Source organism: Thamnophis sirtalis, unplaced genomic scaffold, assembly GCF_051295495.1.
Source record: "Thamnophis sirtalis isolate CommonGarterSnake01/CBP01778 unplaced genomic scaffold, rThaSir2_p1.2 scaffold_12, whole genome shotgun sequence".
Classification (NCBI taxonomy): domain Eukaryota; kingdom Metazoa; phylum Chordata; class Lepidosauria; order Squamata; family Natricidae; genus Thamnophis; species Thamnophis sirtalis.
In genome coordinates, this window is record NW_028261392.1 from 24,068,651 (window position 1) to 24,090,096 (window position 21,446).

The window sequence follows — 21,446 nt, forward strand, 5'->3', positions numbered from 1 at the left end:
ATGCACAAAAGTTATCTGTAACCAATCAACACGCTTTCTACAAGATGTAATGAAGGATGATTCTTTTTTGTGTTTTTGTTCAATTAAAATAAAATAAAAAATTTCAAAAAAAAAGAATTAATGAAACAGCGATCGATAATGAATCAAAGAACAGATTCCACAAAAGGCCCAATTATCAGAGAAAAATCAAAGAGCAAGCTGATGACGAACCTATGGCACATGTGCCACAGGTAGCACGCAGCGCCATATCAGTAGGCATGCAAGTGGTTGCCCTAGCTCCCTTTTGCCCTCCCCAGACCTCTAGAAAGCCTCTGGAGCCTGGGGAGGGTGAAAAATGGACCTACTTGGCCCACCAGAAGTTGGAAAATGGGCTGTTTCTGGCCTCCGGAGAGCCTCATGCGCGCATGCGTGGGGCAGCCTGGAAGGGTCACACAAGCATGTGCAGGAGGCATGGTGTGTGTGTGGGGGGGATTAAATTATGGCTGTGTGTGTGCTTTTGGCACCCAAGACTAAAAAGGTTTGCTGTCACTGCGATACTGTAAGTAACATTGTTTTTTCTCAATTTTTTTCTATTTATTTTTTAAAAAGATCGCTTTAATTTTTAGCAATTGGGTTTTTTATTTATTCTAAAGGTACATTTCATGTTAATGATTAAACTGGAATAATTATCATGGTCTATCGAGTTTTGATAAGCTTTACAACATGGCTTTGATAAAGAATGCTGCTTTAAATGAAGAAAGTTGAAATGTCTCTGGGTTGGTGCAATTTATTTTACTTCCACTTACGCCAAATTCTGCTTGCAGCAGGGAAGTTATCTTGACCATCTGGATTTGTGTGGTCCTCACAAGTACAGAGAAGCAAATGTTTGGTTGGAGAAGATGAAGGGTGTTATTTCATGGAAGTAGCTAAAGTAGGAATACTTAACTCAATATTTAAATATGAGCCAGCAGTGTGCAGCGGCAGCCAAAAAAGCAGAGGTATACAATCAAGATCAAGTGAGGTACTAATACCACTCTATAAAGTAAGGCCACACCTAGAGTACTGCATCCACTTTAGGGCACCACATTATAAAAAATATGTTGAGACTCTAAAGTGCAGAGGAGAGCAACCAAGATGATAGATGATTAGGGGACTGGAGACTAAAGCATATGAAGAATGGTTATAGGAACTATACATTGCTAGTCTAGTGAAGACAAGGACCAGGGGAGACATGATAGCAGCCTTCCAATATTTGAGGGTCTGCCACAGAGAGGAGGGGGTCAAGCTATTTTCCAAAGCACCTGAAGGCCAGACAAGGAATAATGGATGGAAACTGATCAAGGAGAGATTCAACCTAGAAATAAGGAGGAACTTTCTGACAGTGAGAACAATCAACCAAGGAACAGCATGCCTTCGGAAATTGTGGGAGCTTCACAGTGGTGGGATTCAGCCAGTTCTCACCTATCCGGGAGAACCAGTTGGTAACTTTCCAAGCAGTTCGGAGAACCGGTTGTTGGAAGAAATCTCATTTTGTTTTTCCCCACTTTACAGGGCTAATCCTGCAAGGAAGGCAGGAAGGAAACATTCTGGTGTTGTTTCTAGCCTAATCTTTGTTGACCTGCTTACAGAAACTGTCTCTCCGATTAACCCTGATTACATTGTAAGAGCTAAGGCGAAGCACCCATCAACAGGAGTGATGTTGAGTTGGCCACACCCACCCAGTCACGTGACCACTGAGCTCTGCCTACCCAGCTGGCCATTAGGGCAGAGAACTAGTTGTTAAATTATTTGAATCCCACCACTGGAGCTTCATCACTTGAGACTTTCAAGAAGAGATTGGACTGCCATTTGTCAGAAATGGTGTAGGGTCTGCTGCTTGAGCAGGGAGTTGGACTAGATAGCCTATAAGGTCCCTTCCAACTCTTTTAATCTGTCTGTTAATTAGAAGCTAGGCATATACAATAGCTGTGTCAGACAAATATGCAGAGCTAGTTTTTAGGATGAGTATGTCAAAAAGAAAAACACAAGGTGGTGATCTAATCTAAGTGTCACTAGCTCTCCAAGCTGTAGGCAATGTTGTTGTTTAATTTGCTCTGAAGCATTAAACTAGTTGTGTAATTGGACTGGATATAAGCCAGCAGGCTTTCAACTCCACAAAGTTGTAGCCTTAATGAAAGTCATCCCTACCCAAGGCTGATATTTCCTCAGGGGACAAGGCTTCATACTCACATCGTTGATGTCACATGGAATTTGGCCCTGATATCTTTCAACTGGAAAAGTCATAAATCTGTTATTTCTCCATCCAAGCGTGTGCTGTATGATTGGTAGTCATTGATAGTCACTTCCATTTGTTCTTCAGAAGTTGTAATCTGTATGGTGCCTTTCAGAAGTATTGGGCAAAGTTCCCAGAAATCCCAAGCAGCTGTATGAATATGATAACATTTATAATTTTAAGGAACATGGCAGTGAATGGCTAACTCAAAGATCTGAGATCTCAGGTTGTTCCACTGATTAATTGTTCTAACTGTCAGGAAATTTCTCCTTAGTTCTAAGTTGCTTCTCTCTTTGATTAGTTTCCATCCATTGCTTCTTGTCCTGCCCTCAAATGTTTTGTAGAATAGCTTGATTCCCTCTTCTTTGTGGCAGCCCCTGAGATATTGGAACACTGCTGTCATGTCTCCCCTTGTCCTTGTTGTCATTAAACTAGACATACCCAGTTCCTGCAACCATTCTTCATATGTTTTAGTCTCCAGTCCCCTAATTATCTTTGTTGCTCTTCTCTGCACTCTTTCTAGAGTCTCAACATCTTTTTTACATCGTGGTGACCAAAACCAAGTTCATCACTTCTTTTTTCAAAGTAGATGTCTTTACAGTTTAGCATTATAGAAAGAGCAAAATTCAATCCAATAGCCTTTCTTTAGCTACATTGCAATTCCCAGAATGCTATGAAAGCTCAGTCACTGCAATGCAATTTGTAATTTCTGTTGCTTTCTCTGCATGCAAAGTCAACCTACATATTGCTATTGAGGAAAGCCCAGTGCATACATTGATAATCAGAATTAAATGTATTTTTCTCCATTGACAGTAAGGTGATTATCCTTAGCCCGGTTAAGCTAAATTGTTGAAATTTAAAGCGGTTTAGTCCTGTAGAATCAATTTATATTAAATCAGCTTATATCGAAATGCTTCAGCTTAACCAAACTGTGAATCAGCAAATCAGATTAAATTCAAATGCTCTGGTTTAACAAATCTGTAATTGGCGTACTAAAATCATTGCTTTTAGCGTAGATTTAAATATATTTAAATCAGGAATCTTCCTATTCAGATAGGTATGAATTTCTCTTGATCATCTTAGACAATGGAGATTACAATAATCAATCAACTAGCTGTCAGTTCTTTCAACCATAATCCCACTAAATGTACAGATAGTCCTCGATTTACAACAGTTCATTTAGTGGCTGTTCAAAGTTACAAAAGCACTGAAAAAAAGTGACTTATGACTATTTTTCACACATATGATCATTGCAGTATCACCATGGTTACGTGGATTCAGATGCTTAGCAACTGGTTTATATTTATGAATGGTTGCAGGGTTTGGGGATCATGTGATCCCTTTCTGCAACCGTCTGGTCAGCAAAATCAACGGGGAAGCCAGATTCATTTAACAACTGGGTTACTAACTTAACAATTGCAACAATTCACTTAAGAACTGAGACAAGAACAGTCATAAAATGAGGCAAGGCTCACTTAACAAATGCCTCACTAGCAACATAAATTTGGGGGCTCAGTTGGATCATTAGCCAAGAACTACCTGTACATTATTTGACCCATAATATACAAAATGTATGGTTTCATATATACACCCATACATACCCATACACATACTCATATGAAATAATTTCATGAATAAAAGTGTTAGTATACTAGATATGCTTGAAATAGTCATTCCTGTTTAAATCAACACCAAGTGAGTGATTGTGTCATAGTAAGATTTCCTTACAAAACTTTAAGGAACTAGAGGTTAAAACATATGAAGAACGGTTGCAGGAACTGGGTATGTCTAGTTTAATGAAAAGAAGGACTAAGGGAGACATAATAGCAGTGTTCCAATATCTCTGGGGTTGCCACAAAGAAGAGGGAGTCAAGCTATTCTCCAAAGCACCTGAGGGTAGAACAAGAAGCAATGGGTGGAAACTAATCAAGGAGAGAAGCAACTTAGAACTAAGGAGAAATTTTCTGACAGTTAGAACAATTAATCAGGGAAACAACTTGCCTCTAGAAATTGTGAATGCTCCAACACTGGACGTTTTAAAGAAGATGTTGGATATCCATTTGTCTGAAGTGATGTAGGGTTTCCTGCCTAAGCAAGGGGTTGGACTAGAAGACCTTCACGGTCCCTTCCAACTCTGTTATTCTATCCTGTTCTATAAACAATGCAATAAAATCCAATACTTGCACATAAAGAATTAAAAGTTTGGTAAAGAGGTTAAGGCACCAAGTTAGAAACCAGGATAATGTGAGTTCTACTCCTATCAGTCATGAAATCTGGCTGGGTGTCACTCTCATTCAAATCAACCCAATAACAATAATGTTGTTATTGTGGAAAGATAAGAAGGGGGGAGGACCATTAGTTATGCCCCCAGTGCATTGAGTTATTTATAAAAATATTAAAGGCAGGATAAAAAAAAATCAACTCACATACTAATAATTTCTTAATGTTTCTCCCACATATTAATATATTGATCTGGAATAAAATTATGGCTTTTGTTTAGTAAAATATGCAATTAGACTATGTATTTGAGAAGGCTTTCCTTATAACTTGACAGGAATGTAGATTAAGAGAGTCAATTTCTTAGCTATGGCAATATGCCAAAAACTTTGATACAAGAACTCCACTATCATAATTTTTATTTTTCCAGTATTTAGCCATAGACATCCCAGTGGCTTTAAAAAAAAAATTCCTAATTTGTTAAATGTTTGCATTAGACATTATCGACACAGATTAATTCTTTCATTTTTAGCTTCATAAATTTCCAAACACACCTAAGACCAGAAGGAAAAGACATGGCAATGACACCACCAGATGTGGAAATAAATTCCATTTTCCTGATATCCATTTCAACAAAAAGAGGAGCTGTTTTGTTCATGCACGCTAGTTTACAATGAGTCATATATCATCCCTGCAATATTTTAAGAAAATTCTCTTTATTGGGCTGAGGATGAAAACACTAGTTTCTATTTCCATATCTAATTCCACTCTTGATTCTTAATTCCTTGTCAAAGTTTTTTCTCAGGCTATTTTCCAATTAATTAGAGCTTGGTATGTTTGTTCTGTGACATTTTATAGAGAGCTTTAGAAGAATATGAAAGACTTAATGCTGTTACTTCAAGTCTTCTTTGCTTGAGCTTTTTATTCTGCGTTAAGAAAAATATCTGAATTGTAACTGAAATAGACAAGCACCTTAAATTAAAATTATCTGTTCTAAATTAATGGATCCAACTTGTATAATTTCTGATTGATACCGGTATTTGGTTTATAAATGGGTAAATATTTATAAGAAATTTAGAAAAATGGAAATAAGAGGAACAAAGGTGAGCTAAAAACTTTAGCCATTTTCCCTTATTTTAAAATTAACACTTATTCAAAAAATAATTGGCTTTAAATTCTTTAAAAATATCAGGTAGGAATAAGAAATTTTTCATATCCCATTTTTATGAAGGCTTCATTTTAACCCAGATTTCAGTTTCTACCTCTGCTAATCATATACTAGTTCATAAATGGAAAAGCTCATAATAAAACAATTCTTGTTATTGTCTGAGAGCTAATGAAGATAAGTGAATTGGTAAAACTTGAAATAAAAACAATGACTCAGAATGCAAAACTGTATTAATAGCTGTAAATTTTCTGAGCCTTGATAATTTTGTATTTTCCTAGTTCCTGCTTTTCATTTTAATAGATTACATCATTCTTTTAAACAATTTTAAGTTTCTCTTTTGTACCATCCTTCCTGCATAATTATATAGGAACTTACAATTATCTCATAGAATTATCTTGTATCTTGATTTTTTTTCCTAAAAAATAGTATGATATTTACAGGATAGGATTGTTTTAGTGTCGTAAGCTACACATTATCATTATATGATACTATTTAATTAAAAAAATAGCAAGGTCCATATAGTTCAACAAAAAAGCCCTCAAAAACATAAACATGGGTAAAACTAAATAACAAATGCAAAGGAATATATTTGTTAAACCAGCTTAAAAACTATAGCCCCAATAAACATAAGGAGAAATGAAATAAAGCTGCATCTCAAACAATTGTTTTGATATAAAAGAAAAAGAGAAGCAACATTTGAAAGAAATGATTAGCTTGGATTTTTTTTAACATTTCCTCTACGTATTAATTTTTCAGACAGTGCCAAAAAAATCAACTCCTTGCAAATCACTTTTGGGGTGAATATCCAAAGGGACTTTCCAGTTAATTGTTTTCCACATTCTAGTTACCCTAAGGAAGAATAAGACACATATCTTGTACAGCAACTATTATTTATCCTTTTTTATGCTGAAAGAAGGATGAACTTCAGACCAGTTGACATGATCTGATGGATAGTCCTGAAATAAATCCCTAAACCTTATTCCAAAAGCATCTCAGCAATCTTAAAAATCAGAAATATTTGAATGAGAATCCATCTTTCTTGACTCTGAAATGAACATTTAATACTTCTACTACAAGAAAGGCATACAGTGTGAAATGCATGTGAAATGAGATAAAGGTTCAATCAGGATATACAACATTAAGCTTAGAGGGACCAAGAATATCTTTTAGGTTAAAGTACCTTTCATATTAGAAGGGACGCCATGGCTCAGTGGCTAAGATGCTGAGCTTGTCGATCAGAAAGGACAGCAGTTCAGCAATTCAGCAGTTCGACTTCCTAGCATCGTGTAAAAGAGTGAGCTCCTGTTACTTGTCCCAGCTTCTGCCAACCTAGCAGTTCGAAAGCACATAAAAATGCAAGTAGAAAAATAGGAACCACAGCATTCCGTGCACCTTTGGCATTTAGTCATGTCAGCCACATGACCATGGATACATCTTCAGACAGTGCTGGCTCTTTGGCCTTTGAAACAGAGATGAACACAGCCCCCTAGAGTCAGGAACAACTAGCACGTATGTGCAAGGGGAACCTTTACCTTTACCAACCTTTTATATTATTATATAATTTGTAATGTATCTTTCATGGGACTGGAAGTTAAAGCAGGTATAAAACATGGCAGTAAAATATTCCCACTAATCTAGAATAACTTCATTCTGATATCCTGTTTTAATTACCAATAAATTCCAGACCCAATGTAAGTGTTTGATGTGATTAATTTGTTGGTATATTCTTTTTTAAAAAAGATTTATAATGCCATGCAAACAAAGTTATTCTGAGCAGCATACAGCATAAGAGACAAACAATAAATAAATAGCATATAAGGTAGATGGGATGTTGGCCAGTGGGCAGGAGTTCCTGTTGGTGGCTCTCGCTCTTTCTAGATGATTCTGGTTTGTCTTATGTTTTATAAACAGATGAAATCTACAAGAAAATATAGTCCAACCTACCAAAAACATAAACGTAAAACACAAACCAGAAATAAAAATAAACAAGAAAATGGTAAGAGAACACCTGTCTGATCTGGATGCAAATTAGCATCTGGTTCGCCCAAACCAGTGCAAACTGGCTGAATCCCAATATTGTAGAGAATATTCATAGTTTGTCAATTAGGGTACGCGAAGCTAAAACATATGAAGAACGGTTGCAGGAAATGGATATGTCTAGTTTAATGAAAAGAAGACATGATGGCAGTGTTTCAATATTTGAGGACCTGCCACAAAGAAGAGGGGGTCAAACTATTTTCCAGAGCACCGGAAAGTAGAACAAAAAATAATGGAAACTAATCAAGGAGAGAAGCAACCTATAGCTAAGGAAGACCTTCCTAACAGTGAGAACAATTAACAAGTGGAATGGCTTGCCTTCAGAAGTTGTGGTAGCTTCATCACTGGAGGCTTTTAAAAAGAGATGGACAGCGACTTATTTGAAATGGTATAGAGTCTCCTGTTTGAGCAGGGGATTGGACTAGAAGATGCCTTCCAATTCTTATTATTCTATATTCTGTATCTTGGCTGTTAAATTATTTGTCCTGTTAGTAAGTAACTATGTGACATTCTTTTTATATTGTTATTCATTGTGCTGTTCTCTATTCAGGGTCTGTTTGAATTGGGACAGGTTATAAATGTTATAAATAAATAAATAGAATTGCAGGATCATTCTTTTTTTGCATATGTATGCACTCATACACATACATACTCACAGACGTGTATTTGTGAATACAGCTGTGCAGTCATATTGCATATTTTCAGGAAGATTTAAAAGTCACTAGAAGATATGATTTTTGTTTTTCACAACACATTGTTCACATACCATATTTTATTTCACTTTAGATCTCTGATCAGCTACAAAGAACTACCAAAGTACTGTATATTAATGAAATAAGAAAGGGAATAGGTTTATTCCATTAACTTCAGTCTCTCTGATATATGGATAATTTTTAAACTAAGAAGTAAATAATTCCTATAGCATTGTGGAGAATCTAAAGTATATTTATGATGTTGGGTCTTGAATTCCATTGTGGCCTTGAACTGTTTGAATTTGAACCACTGTTTTTCAGCACATTGGTTTGAACAGTATAGAACTGAACAGCTGAATTATCATTGAGATAAACAATTTTGTCTGCAGTGGGATAATTTATTATAGTTTTAAACAGTGGTATGTTGGTATATATACAGTATAACAATTGGTTCTGCTAGCTCCATTATCACATCATGCCAGACTGCTAGCCATCCAAACAGGTGATCAGCAGCACCTTAGGGGTTATAGCTCTGCTCTCAACAGGATTCCAGAAAATTAATCACTCAGTTCTCGGAAGTTGATGCAAGCTGGCATCAGCACACTACAGTCCTCAATTGATAGAAAAGCAACATCTGAAAATACCTTTAGTTGGTATTTAGTTATAGGTTCGCAAACTTTAAAAGATAGCTGTTATTATCTGTTGATCTTATAAGAAAAAAATTGAATCAATTTGTATTCAACAAAGATCAAAGTTACTTTTTAAAAAAAAATTAATAATTAATAAGCAGACTTGGAGTGTTTCTAAAATGTTATAATGTTAGGCAAGTGTTAGGCAAGAGGCAGACAACGTGTGGGTAGATAACATTTCCTTCACATTCGTGCTTCTTTGTTATTGTTGACAGGAGCAGAAGATGAAAACTCCGCTTTAGAATGTGTCATGTTCAATTTATTCTTAGGACTTTTACAGATCAAAGAGTTAAAAACAAAATACAGAACCAGAAACTGCATTATTAACAATAAAGAATCACAACATAACAACATTTAGTATAAAAAGAAATCTTGACAGCAATCTAAAACTGTTTACTGCTTAGTGTGGGAATCCTACTGTTGGATAGAAATTGTAGAGAATATTCATATCTTGTAGATTTTAGTCAGAGTTTTGTCCTCCAAGCTTGTTGCTTGGCTCCCAGACATTTTTCATACTCAACTAGGCAATGAAAAACTAGGTACTGGAAACTATCAACCAGTCTTGTGATTCAATCAGTCTTGTGATTCAACCCAGTCACAAGACCACTTGACCACCCAAGATCTTTATTGATGATGGTGAACCTATGGCATGTGTGCCACAGGTGGCATGTGCAGCCATTTCTGAGGACACATGAGGCATTGCCCTATCACTCCACCACATTAGCAACCTGATTTTCAGCCATTTTTCGCCCTCTGGAGGCTTCAGGAAGCCTCCTGAAGTCTCTGGAGGGAGAAAAACGGCCCAAAAGGCAACCTGGAAGTCCATTCCCAAGCTTCTGGTTTGCGTGTTGGGCCATTTTTTGCCATCCGGAGGGATTCCTGAACTTCTGATTTGTGTGTTGGGCTGCTTTTCGCCCTCCCCAGGCTCCAGGAGGCTTTCCTGAAGCCTGTGGAGGGCAAAAAAGAGCTAATGCAGCTCCCGGAAGTCCAGAGGCTTCAGTGAGGCCTGCACGCATGCGCAGGGGGTTGTGCACACAGGTGCGGGGGAGGGCATTGCATTATGGGTGTGGGCACGCATGTGCACGACACTCCCGCCCCTCCCACTTTTGTCACACCTCGACAGAAAGGTTAGCCATCACTGACCTATGTAAATGAACACGACACTTCACCAAAAAGCCCACAGAAGATGTTACCTAGTTTGGCAAGCAAATGTCTGGGAACCAAGCAGCAAGCTCAGAGGATGAACCTCTGCCTAAACCTTACTATTGGATGTTCAAACTTTGTATATGTGCATCAGTGGTGGGTTTCAAAAATTGTTTGAACCTACTCTGTGGGTGTGGCCTCCTTTGTGGGAGTGGCTTGCCGCCCATGTGACCAGATGGGAGTGGCTTGCTGCCCATGTGACCGAATATGAAGATGCCGACGACACTTGTCAGAACCACCTTAAATTACCTCACACCCAGCACTGGAATGCATAAGAATATGATGTAAACTTGTTTTTTAAAAGGCATCTTTGGTTTGCGTTAAAACAACACACGGAATGTTCTGATTGCACCACAAACGCAGTAGTCATCCTTACCTTTCACAGAGGCACTGAGTTTTATAAATATGAGCATGATAGTGTAGAATAATCATATCCAAGGACCAGTGGTGGGTTTCAAAAAAATTTGGAACCTCTTCTGTAGGTGTGGCCGGCTTTCCAGGTCCACTGGTGGAACCTCTTCTAACCGGTTCGGTAGATTTGACGAACTGGTTCTGCCGAATAGGTGCGAACTGGTAGGAACCCACCTCTGATGTGCATATTTAAAAGTGTCCCTGAGAGCAGAAATCTAACTTTAAACATTATTAGTGAATCACATTTTGTAACCATTATAGTAACTATTACGCACTAGGTGTTTGTAGGTCTGGTAAGAAGGCAGAAAAAATTAATGTGAATATATTCCTTTCCCTTTCTATATTTTTGCAGCAGATTTTGTCTTCTCATCTCTTCCTGGGAGATGAGTAGCTGGGATTTTATCTTTCTGGCTGCAGTTCTCTCCTGCCAAGATTCTGACAACATTCTGACAACAATTTTGGGGTCTTAATAACAGCCTTTGGATACGGGAGGGGGAAGGCAGGGGGAGAAGGAAAGAGAAAAGCAAGGGAAAGAAGCTGAACGCCAAAGGGGGAAATGGCTCAAAGGAATGGAACGGCTCCGAAATCCAAGAGCTCACCAACTGGCTTTCTTCCAGAGCATCTGGGGATCCAATCAATCCTTCTTACAAATTCAAGCCATAGTTACTGTGTTTGTGGAAACCTTTTTAGGAGGAAAGTTCTTCTAATCTGTGAAGGGACATCTGAGAACTGCCCTGGGGGAAAAACTCTTTCCTGAAACAGGGAAAGGATGTCCTTTGCTAGTTTTTGACCACAGATTTATTTATTAATTATTAATTATTTATTGCTTTGTTTAATATTAATTAATTATTATTAATTTATTTATTATTTAGTTAGTTTGTCAAACATGTACGAGACAACAGGTGTAAGTATAAACATGGACATGAACACAGGAAATGGGTACAAATAAATGGGGACTGTAGGACAGGGACGGTAGGCACGCTGGTGCGCTTATGCACGCCCCCTTATAGGCCTCTTAGGAATGGGGTGAGGTCCACGGTAGACAGTTTAAGGTTAAAGTTATGGGGGGTTGAGGATGTAACAATGGAGTCAAGTAGAGCATTCCAGGCATTGACCACTCTGTTGCTGAAGTTGTATTTTCTGCAGTCGAGTTTGGAGCAGTTTACCTTGAGTTTGTATCTATTGTGTGCCTGTGTATTATTGAGATTGAAGCTGAAGTAGTCATTGACAGGCAGGATGCTGTAGCAGACAATTTTGTGTACTACACTTAGGTCATATTTTTAGGTTGTCCAAGCCCAAAATTTCAAGCCTGGTGGCATAAGGTATTCTATTGTGAGCAGAGGAGTGGAATACTCTTCTCGTGAAATACCTCTGGACTCGCTCAACTGTATGAATGTCCGATATACAGTGTGGATTCCAGGCAGACGAGCTGTATTCAAGAATTGGTCTGGCAAAGGTTTTGTATGCTTTAGTTTGCAGTACATTGTTACCGGAGAAGAAGCTTCACAAAATTAGGTTCACAACTCTTAATGCCTTTTTGGCAATGCTGTTACAGTGAGCTCTGGGGCTTAGATCGTTTGAGATGAGTACTCATTTCAAACGATCAAAAGAATGCAACAAGATATCCAAAACTTGCTGTACTCTAGCTCTTGAAAGATCTCTGTGCCCAGTCTGAACCTTCTTTCCCCTTAACTATGCATCCTGAGCAGTGCCAGGTAATTCCTGCCACCTTCCTTGCCTCCCTTCTGGCTACCCAGAAATGTCCTGATTACACTCACTCTTGCAGAAATCTATGAGTCCCTGTTTTATATGTTTAAAAATTTGATAGGAAATCTGCATCTGGTGAATGCATCTTTCCAAAGAAGTTGTGGTAGGTTCTAGTCTGCTTTATGTTGAGACATATACAATGAAGTTTTTCTCAGTGTTGATGTTAGCTATCAACAACATTTGAAACCTGGAGCAAAACCAAAGGAACATGGTAAAATGCAAAACCCATCTATCAAGCATCTTAAGCTCTTCTGGAAGTCTTTGTACAAATCCACTTGAGAAGTGGATTTGGCAATTGACTTCAATGAGTCATCTTGAAATTCATTATGGCACAAAATGTTTTTCAAACCCATGTCAGTAAGTCATAAAGAATGACATTAAAAATTATTCATACACGCTTTTCACTTTTTAAAATGCCCATTACATTTAATTGAAGTTTTCTAGATTCTCTTAGAGACTTTTATTCAAACTGATGTCTATTGTCAACTGAGTGTCAGAGTTCATGTAGATAATTCATTTTTGGTGAAAGTTTTGAGAAAATAAGAAAAAAAATATCTTATCCACCTTTGGTACTTAGTTCTAGCGTGGCTTTACTGTCTGTTTCTTCAGAGGCAGTTGTAATTATGGATGTACATGCATAGATAATAAAGGGGACATGGTGGCTCTGTGGCTAAGGCGCTGAGCTTGTCAATCAGAAAGGTCAGCAGTTTGGCAGTTTGAATCCCTAGCACCACGTAACGGAGTGGACTCCCACTACTTGTCCCAGCTTCTGCCAACCTAGCAGTTTGAAAGTATGTAAAAATGCAAGTAGAAAAATAGGAACCACCTTTGGTGGGAAGGTAACAGTGTTCCGGGCGCCTTCGGCATTTAGTCATGCCGGCCACATGACCACGGAGAACGTCTTTGGACAGTGCTGTCTCTTCGGCTTTGAATTGGAGATGAGCACCACCCCCTAGAGTCGGGAACGACTAGCGCATAGGTTTCCCTTTACCTTTATAAACAATAGAGGCAGAATTAAGCATGTTGAAACCTTATTGATTTTGGCAATCGAAGCATACATAGTGTCAGCCCTACATCAGTTTGAGCCTTTAAATAAGAACAACCCTGGACTCCATCCGGTGGAACAGGCATGATCCAGGACTGAAGTTCATGCATCAAAACTCCCAAGGTAAAACTTTAGGGGCTCCCCATTGCTGGTCCCTCACTGCTTAATCATGTTTTGAAGAAGATGTTCTGGAGGCAGCTGTTCTGATTGTAGACTGCAGCTGCATTCTTCTCATCATGACACAACTTTAGGATGTCATCTCAGCCAAGCACTCTCGCTCTCTTAGCTGTTACTTTCCCCTTCCCTAGCACTCCTCCCTCCCCCAGGGTTTACGGCAGACTGAAACTGAAGTGGTTGCAGAAAGCAGACATGAGGTGGCAGTTCTGACACATGGATAAATAAATAAAACTGAAAAGTACTCAATTCTACTTGGGTTTATTAATGTTTTTTTTTCTATTAAGTGAAACTTTCCATTTTGTACTCTTTCAGTAATTAAGACAAATACTGCTGCATTGATTTTCTCACCCATTAATATTTGGGTAACATTGATGAAGAGCACCGCTATATCTGTAGCTTTTTTGAGCTTATCCCATAAGTGCAGAGAAAAGAAAGATGTTGTCAGTCCTGCCTCAATTTGGTCCCTTAAGCAAGAACCAAAGATTCCTGTTTGGTGTGAAAGGATTACTTTACTAAAGGCCAAGTAGATGACAGTATAGCAAAACCGTAACTGATGTTCATGTGCCAAACTTACTCTGTTAGGTTTTCCCCATTTGTCCCTTCTCGTTGTTGATCCCTCATTCTCCGATCACATTCAAAGAAATGTTTTGGGAATGTTCTCTTCAACTGCGGACTGGGTAGTGTGTAGGTGCACGCCTTTCCCAGATGTCTGACCTTGAAGTTGTGTCACTAGAAGATACAATGAGTCATCATCCTCCCCACTCCCATCCAGCTCCCTCCCCGGATAGTTCATGGAAGCCTGGCAGCTAATGAATGCGAAGTGCAGTTTTAACAGATGTCTTTTTACTTGCTTTCCCTTCTCATTTTTCACTACTTGGGGAGAAAACAGATTTCTCCTTCACCTGATAAACTTTTCCTTTCATTCACCTATTCTATGCCCTATATCAGAGTTCCCCAACCTTTCCGACCAGCAGGGGAGGGAGAGGGGATGGTTCAGCACAAGGTACATGGAAGGACATGCATGTGGACAGCTCCATTTGCATGAACATCAGGCACAGCACCAGTTGTTTACATGTGTTTGTGCTCACCCTTGCAAGGGGAGATTTGTGCGCTTGCCCGCCACTTTGGGCAACTTGGTTTTGAACAGCTCAGGATCTGGTACTGGGCCAGGGCTTGGGGGTCTCCTGCCTTGTAGTATACATTTGTAGTCCATGAAAATGCTGTTTTGCAACATTGAAGTCTTTCCTTTACAATGTGTACAATTTTCTTAGAAAATAATTCAGCAGAATTTTTTTGTTGTTGAATTACTTGCAGTTCCTGCATCTCAAGTGTGATAACAGCCCATTATTAATAAAAGTAATTTTAAGCGAATGGGATTGTAAAATCCAAAAATTACATTTAATATCTCTTACATATAAATGCACAGGAGAATTTTAGATTGGATGCTTTTGCTTTGCGCTTGTTACATTTTGTCATGATTGAATGCTGAGCAGCCAAATACAGCTGAATGACAATGAATCACACTTGTGTTCCTTTTTAACAGGTTTGCTTAAGTTCTTAAAACTCTAAAAATCCTTTGCTAAGAATGCTATATAGAAATTTGCCTCTATTATAGCATTTCTTTGGTAACCTTCAGTGATTATTGTTTTATAAATAAAGTCCAGAGCAACTCTTTTCTCTTAGAATGAAAAATAGATTATTATTTTTTAAATGAGCGTCTTTGGTGTCATGGTGCTTTTTGTTGACATCTTTCAAATGTTTTTTGGTTTCCCAATGCCGAAACATGCATATTCCAGAATCCTGTAGCCAAAATTCATCACGCCCTCCCTATTACTGGGAGGCAGCAAAAGCATGAACTTTCTGTCTGGTTTTTTTTTTTTTAAATCAAAGATTGTATGGTCACTGGCAAGCTATTTGTTCTGTATACGGATAGAAGTATTGATTTCATTTTTATTTCAAATGCATGTTACCATGTTCTGCAACAAAATGTACTTATTTTGAGTAAATGTGTCTAGCATCTGGCAGCAGAAGCAAACAACATTTCATTCTGGCCTCTTGGTTTGTGTTTATGGATCAAACTGTTTGTGGGTCTAAGAAACACAGACACATGGTTCAGAGCTGGAATGGGGATGGACAGGAGAAGGGACATATAAACACTATGCTTCACAGAGGATGTGATATGTGTAGCTCCTTGGTTGATAAATAAAGTTTAAGATTGTTAAGTCTACAATTACCTAGTTGCACTAGTAAATACAGATAGTCCTCAGCTTACAACCACAATTGAGCCCAAAATTTCTGTCGTTAGGTGAGACATTTGTTAAGTGAGTTCTGCAACCTTTCTTGCTTCAATTGTTAAGTAGATCACTGCAATTAATCAGTTAGTAACCTGTTTGTTAACTGAATCTGGCTTCCCCATTGACTTTCCTTGTTAGAAGGTCACAAAAGGTGATCATATGACTTTGGAATTGCACAACTGTCATAAATATGAATCCGTTACCAAGCATCTGAATTTTGATCACATAATCTTGTGGATGCATCAACAGTCGTAACTGTGAAAAATGATCATAAGTCACTTTTTTCAGTGCCGTTGTAACTTTGAACAAGGGTCACTAAACAAACTGTGTTAAGTTGAGGACTACCTATAGTTATTCACTGTTACACTCTGAAACTGATTTTCATTTCATTTAATGGATGTGTCCCAAAAGTAAAAAAAAAATCATGGATTTAATTGCCAGGATCTGCCCAATTATTGTGGCACTTTGCAAAATTACACCTGGATTAAACGTTACGAACAGCATACCATGTTTCCCTGAAAAGAAGAATACGGTTTTTTTCAGAGTATAAGATGCATCTTTTTCCCTCAAAAAAGAGGCTGAAAATCTGGATGCGTCTTATACACTGAATACAGCATTTTATGCCTCCTGAAACCCTGCCCCCTTTGCAAAAATGGCCATGCATAGCCTTTAGGAAGCTTATAGAGTGCTCCTGGGGGCTGGGGAGGGCAGAAATGAATGAAAAACAGGCCAATTTTTTTTGCTCAATTTCCCCCCCTCCCAGCCCCCCTCTATAAGCCTCTTAAAGCCTATGCATCCCATTTTTTGTCAAAAAATGGGTCCGTTTTTGCGAAAAACTGGCCTTTTTTCTCAATTTTGTTCCTCCCCCACCCCTCAGGAGCACTCTACAAGCCTCCTAAAGGCTATGCATGCCCTTTTTTAAAAAAGAAAATGGGCCTGTTTTCATGAAAAACGGGCTGTTTTGGGGAGGTTTGCAGAGTGCAAAAACTTTTTTAAAAAATTTGCCTCTTCAAAATCTTGGTGCGTCTTATACTCCGATGCATCTTATACTCTGAAAAATATGGTAGGTTTTTTTTGGGGGGGGGAAATAAGCACTAGGGCATATTTTCAGGCAGTATCTTACTTTTTTCCCCATGTGTGAGAGGCCCACTTCTTCTGCTTTCTTGCAGCAGGGCAGGAAGCTGAGTGGCATCCGGGCCATCTACACCCTGATACCTGCCTCATCTTGCAGCCATGGCACCAACATTCCACTCAGCTTCCTGCTCCATTGCAACCATGAGCAAACAGAAGAACTGGGCCGGCGGCCACATGTGCTCCTTGCTGCACATGGCTGCTGGTGCTGCCACCGCAAAGCAGGTGTCGGGGCGCAGATGGCCTGGCTGCAAACACCCTGAGGTAAGCTGATGCAGGGCGCATGGGGTAGTTCTGCCACCCTCGCCTTACCTCATGGCCACAACATCACGAGCAACCAGACGTAATATGCTGGCAGCAGGCTGTGCAGACTCTTAAGTAGGGCTTATTTGTGGGGTAGGGCTTATATTAGGTGCAAGCATAAAACCACGCTAGGGCTTATTTTTTGGATAGGTAGATTATTTTGGGGGAAACAGGGCAATAGCAAGTAATAGAAATAATAACTGCAGCCACTGGTAGGAATGTTCCCCTAACTTTTTCTCTTTCTCTCACAGGAACTTTTTACGCCGGAATGTAAGTTTAAGGAGTCTGTTTTTGAAAACTATTATGTAATCTACTCGTCGATGCTGTACAGACAGCAGGAATCGGGTAGGGCCTGGTTCTTGGGACTCAACAAAGAAGGGCAAGTCATGAAAGGCAATAGAGTGAAGAAAACAAAACCAGCAGCTCATTTTCTACCGAAGCCATTGGAAGGTAAGCTGACTTTGACACAACGTCGCATGTATCAAAACATTGCAAAAAAAACCTGTGTCATCCTTCAGGTTGACTTTCAAATGATAACTGCTCTGGAACCCTTGTGTGTGTTTCCTAACTCTCCGTTTGATACCTCCCTACTTCGGATTTTGTGTCTGACTCCCCCCCGCCACCACCTGAAAAGAATATGGATGAAAAGCTCTTTGGTGGCAATCTTTGAACTGAGCAGGAATATGGAAAGCTTTTCTGAAAGCAATTTCCAGCATCACCAAGTCTGAACATGAGAAAGACTCTCCCATTCTTGCTAAAAACTCAGCAAGTGACGATAGAGAAGCCATCCTTCTTTTACTCTCGGTCCTTTTAAGCACTATGGGGTGAGAAAAGAATTGATCTCTCTTATTTAGCTGTTGTAAGGATTCCTGAGGTAATGTATATGAATGATTTTGTTTGAAAGTGCAAAATGCTATCATTCTGTTATTCCAAAGGAACAGTCAGAGTTCAAGGTGATGTGAAAAAAATGTCACCTAGGGAAAAATATACAAGTGGCTTCTACATACTGGCTCACAATATGTTCTTCTTTATTTGTAATAATAGTAGTAATAAATAGGAAGTAATAAATAGGAAGAGTAATAAATAGGAAGTAGTAATAAATAAGAAAGGGACACGGTGGCTCGGTGGGTAAGACATGGACCTTGTCAATCAGAAAGGTTGGCAGTTTGGCGACTCTAATGCCATGTAGTGGAGTGAGCTCCCGTTACTTGTCCCAACTTCTGCCAACCTAGCAGTTCAAGAGCACGTAAAAAATGCAAGTAGAAAATTAGGGACCACCTTTGGTGGGAAGGTAACAGCATTCCGTGCGCCTTTGGCATTTAGTCATGCTGGCCACATGACCACAGAGACTTCTTCGGACAGCGCTGGCTGTTTGGCTTTGAAACAGAGATGAGCACCACCCCCTAGAGTTGGAAAGGACTAGCACATATGTGTGAGGGGAACCTTTACATTTACCTTAGTAATAAATGCCTTGAGTGCAATCCCAAAACCTCTGGAACACCACTTGTGCACCAGCAGTACTGAGAAAATTACAATCGGCCAATTGCAAAAAGGCCTCTTTGTTTGGAACAATTTACATCCTGCAACAATAGCTTTATCATCATCAAACAACCACATCCCCTTATCCCAGGTCTTTGGGAAGGATTTATTTGGCATACAAAATGTCAAATCCGGTCTAAACATCTGGCTGATTTTGACTAACCATAATAATAATAATAATGAAGCCTCAATGCATCTGAGGCCAGCACCAGCTAAATAAGTGGCAATTGTGATTTCATGTTGTTATGTGTATAATAATAATAATAATAATAATAACAACAACAACAACAACAATAATAATAATAATAATAATTGAAATTCAACGACTATGGCACAAACCAGCAGTGGTAATTCCAGTGGTAATTGGCACACTGGGTGCTATTCCAAAAGCACTTGAATTACATTTAAAACAGTTAAAAATTGACAAAATCACCATCAGTCAAATGCAAAAAGCCGCACTGCTTGGATCTGCACGCATATTACGAAAATACGTTACAACGTCCTAGGCCCCTGGGTGGGGCCCGACTAGTAACCAATGCCAAAACCGGCGAAACAACTGGCCGCTGTGATACAATTGTATTATAATAATAATAGCAGCATGGATAGTAACAATAGTAATTGGTTTCTTGAGTACAATCCAAAGCAATAGAAGCACCATTTGAATACTAATGGCATTGACAAAATCAGTCAATTGCAAGAGGCAACTTTATATCGAAAAGTTTATATCCTGGACTTGATAGGTAGATAAAAAATGTCAAATCCAGTCTAAATACGTATCTGGCTGAGTGTGTGATCAACAATAATATTAAATGTGCATTAAAGATTCTCTGAAGCCATCTGATGTTGCTTTCCCCTGTTGCTTGAATTATTTCTGTTGGTAGACTCTCTATTCCTGGGGCTTTGTATTTGGGTGACTTCTTGCCACTTCCTCAATCAGCATTTCTGGCTCTAGCACTACTGTTTTGTGTTGCTTCTTTGTGATACTCTCCTAGAGGTTTAAGAAGCTCTTGGAAGTGTTCTTTTCATACTGTTAAAGTTACTAATCATTTCTGACCTGAATCTTTCTACAGCTTCACAGGTGCCCTTTGTTTCAACAAACTTTCAACATGTATATGGCTCTTTCCCAGTAATTTTAGTTACTTACATAGAGGTTGGCAGACTTTGAGTGCCCACTGAAAATCCACCAGCAATTGTTAAATATTATCTTGACTTTTCATTCCACTTTTTAATGCTTCTCATTTATAATGTTGGTTTGTGACCGTAATCGTTTTTTTTAAAAAAATGTATAGAGGTCAAATACCACCAATGGATCACGCGCGTGCAATTTTCCTTGAACTTTGATGATATAGAACATACCATAGGATTCTTCCAAAGTATAGTCCATTGTGTATCTGAGATATTATACATATAGCCTCATTTAGCTTCTGCCTTGTCGAGTGAACTTTCATAATTGTAACTTTAATGAAAGAGCAACCAATGTTTGCATTTATGACCTTTGCAAATCTGTAAAAGCAAAAGAAAACTGAAGTAAGATAATAAGTTGAAGGGAAGGGAATAGATTCTTTATTGGCCAATGCCATTGGACACACAAGGAATTTGTGTCCGGTGCATAAGGTCTCAGTGTACATACAAACAACAACATTTATGATCATAGATCATAAATTCTAAGATACAATCATAAGATACAAACAACAATTGATAATCATAATATATCAATAGGAGAAGGTAGTAGGAGATGAGAGGTGAGAAAGATGAGAAGATGAGAAGGATAATAGCAATACATGGGTACTACATGGGTAAATAACTTTAGGCATAAGACAGTGCTGTGGGAGTTAAGTATTTAGCAGAGTGATGGCATGGGAGGGGGAACAATCTTCGTGTCTAGCTGTTTTGGCATAGCAATGTCTGTAGTGAAGTCTTGAGCGGAGAAATTGAAAGAATTTATGTCCAGGATGTGAGGGGTCTGTAGATATTTGCTCAGCCCTCTTTCTGACTCATGCAGTATATAGGTTCTTTATGGAAGGCAGGCTGGTTGCAATTGTTTTTTCTGCAGGGCTAACTATCTGTTGAAGTCGGTATCTGTCCTGTTTGGCTGCTGTGCCAAACCAGACAATTATAGAGGTACAAATGACAGATTCAGTAATTCCCCTGTAGAACTCTATCAGCAGATCCTTGGGCAGTCTGAGCTTTCTGAGTTAACCCAGGAAAAAACATTCTCTGTTGTGCCTTTTTAATGATGGTTCTAAGGTTAGGTGTCCATTTCAAGTCCTGGGAGATTATAAAACCCGGAAACCTGAAGGTCTCTACTGTTGATACTGTATTGTCTAATACTATAAGAGGTGGTAGAATGGGAGGGCTTCTCCTAAAATCTACTCTCACCTCTACAGTTTTAAAAGTGTTCAGCTCCAGATTCTTCTGCTGGTAACTGCTTTGCTTAACAAAATGAGTTTCCACCTCTAATTATGATTGATAAACAAGAATAACCTGTACCTTAAATTCTAATCCCATGTTTCTCTCCAACA

The 21,446-nt window shown here is 38.7% G+C and overlaps 1 protein-coding gene across 3 annotated transcripts in view; it reads left to right on the forward strand.

Moving 5' to 3' along the window:
• The window catches only part of FGF14 (fibroblast growth factor 14), a 371,366-nt gene that overhangs the window by 344,074 nt on the left and 5,846 nt on the right, over positions 1 to 21,446 (forward strand). For all 3 annotated transcript variants that reach the window (XM_087726264.1, XM_087726265.1, XM_087726266.1), the window contains one exon: positions 17,637 to 17,835. In XM_087726264.1, the coding sequence (XP_087582390.1) occupies positions 17,637 to 17,835 (199 nt within the window). The remainder of the gene's footprint in view (positions 1 to 17,636; positions 17,836 to 21,446) is intronic.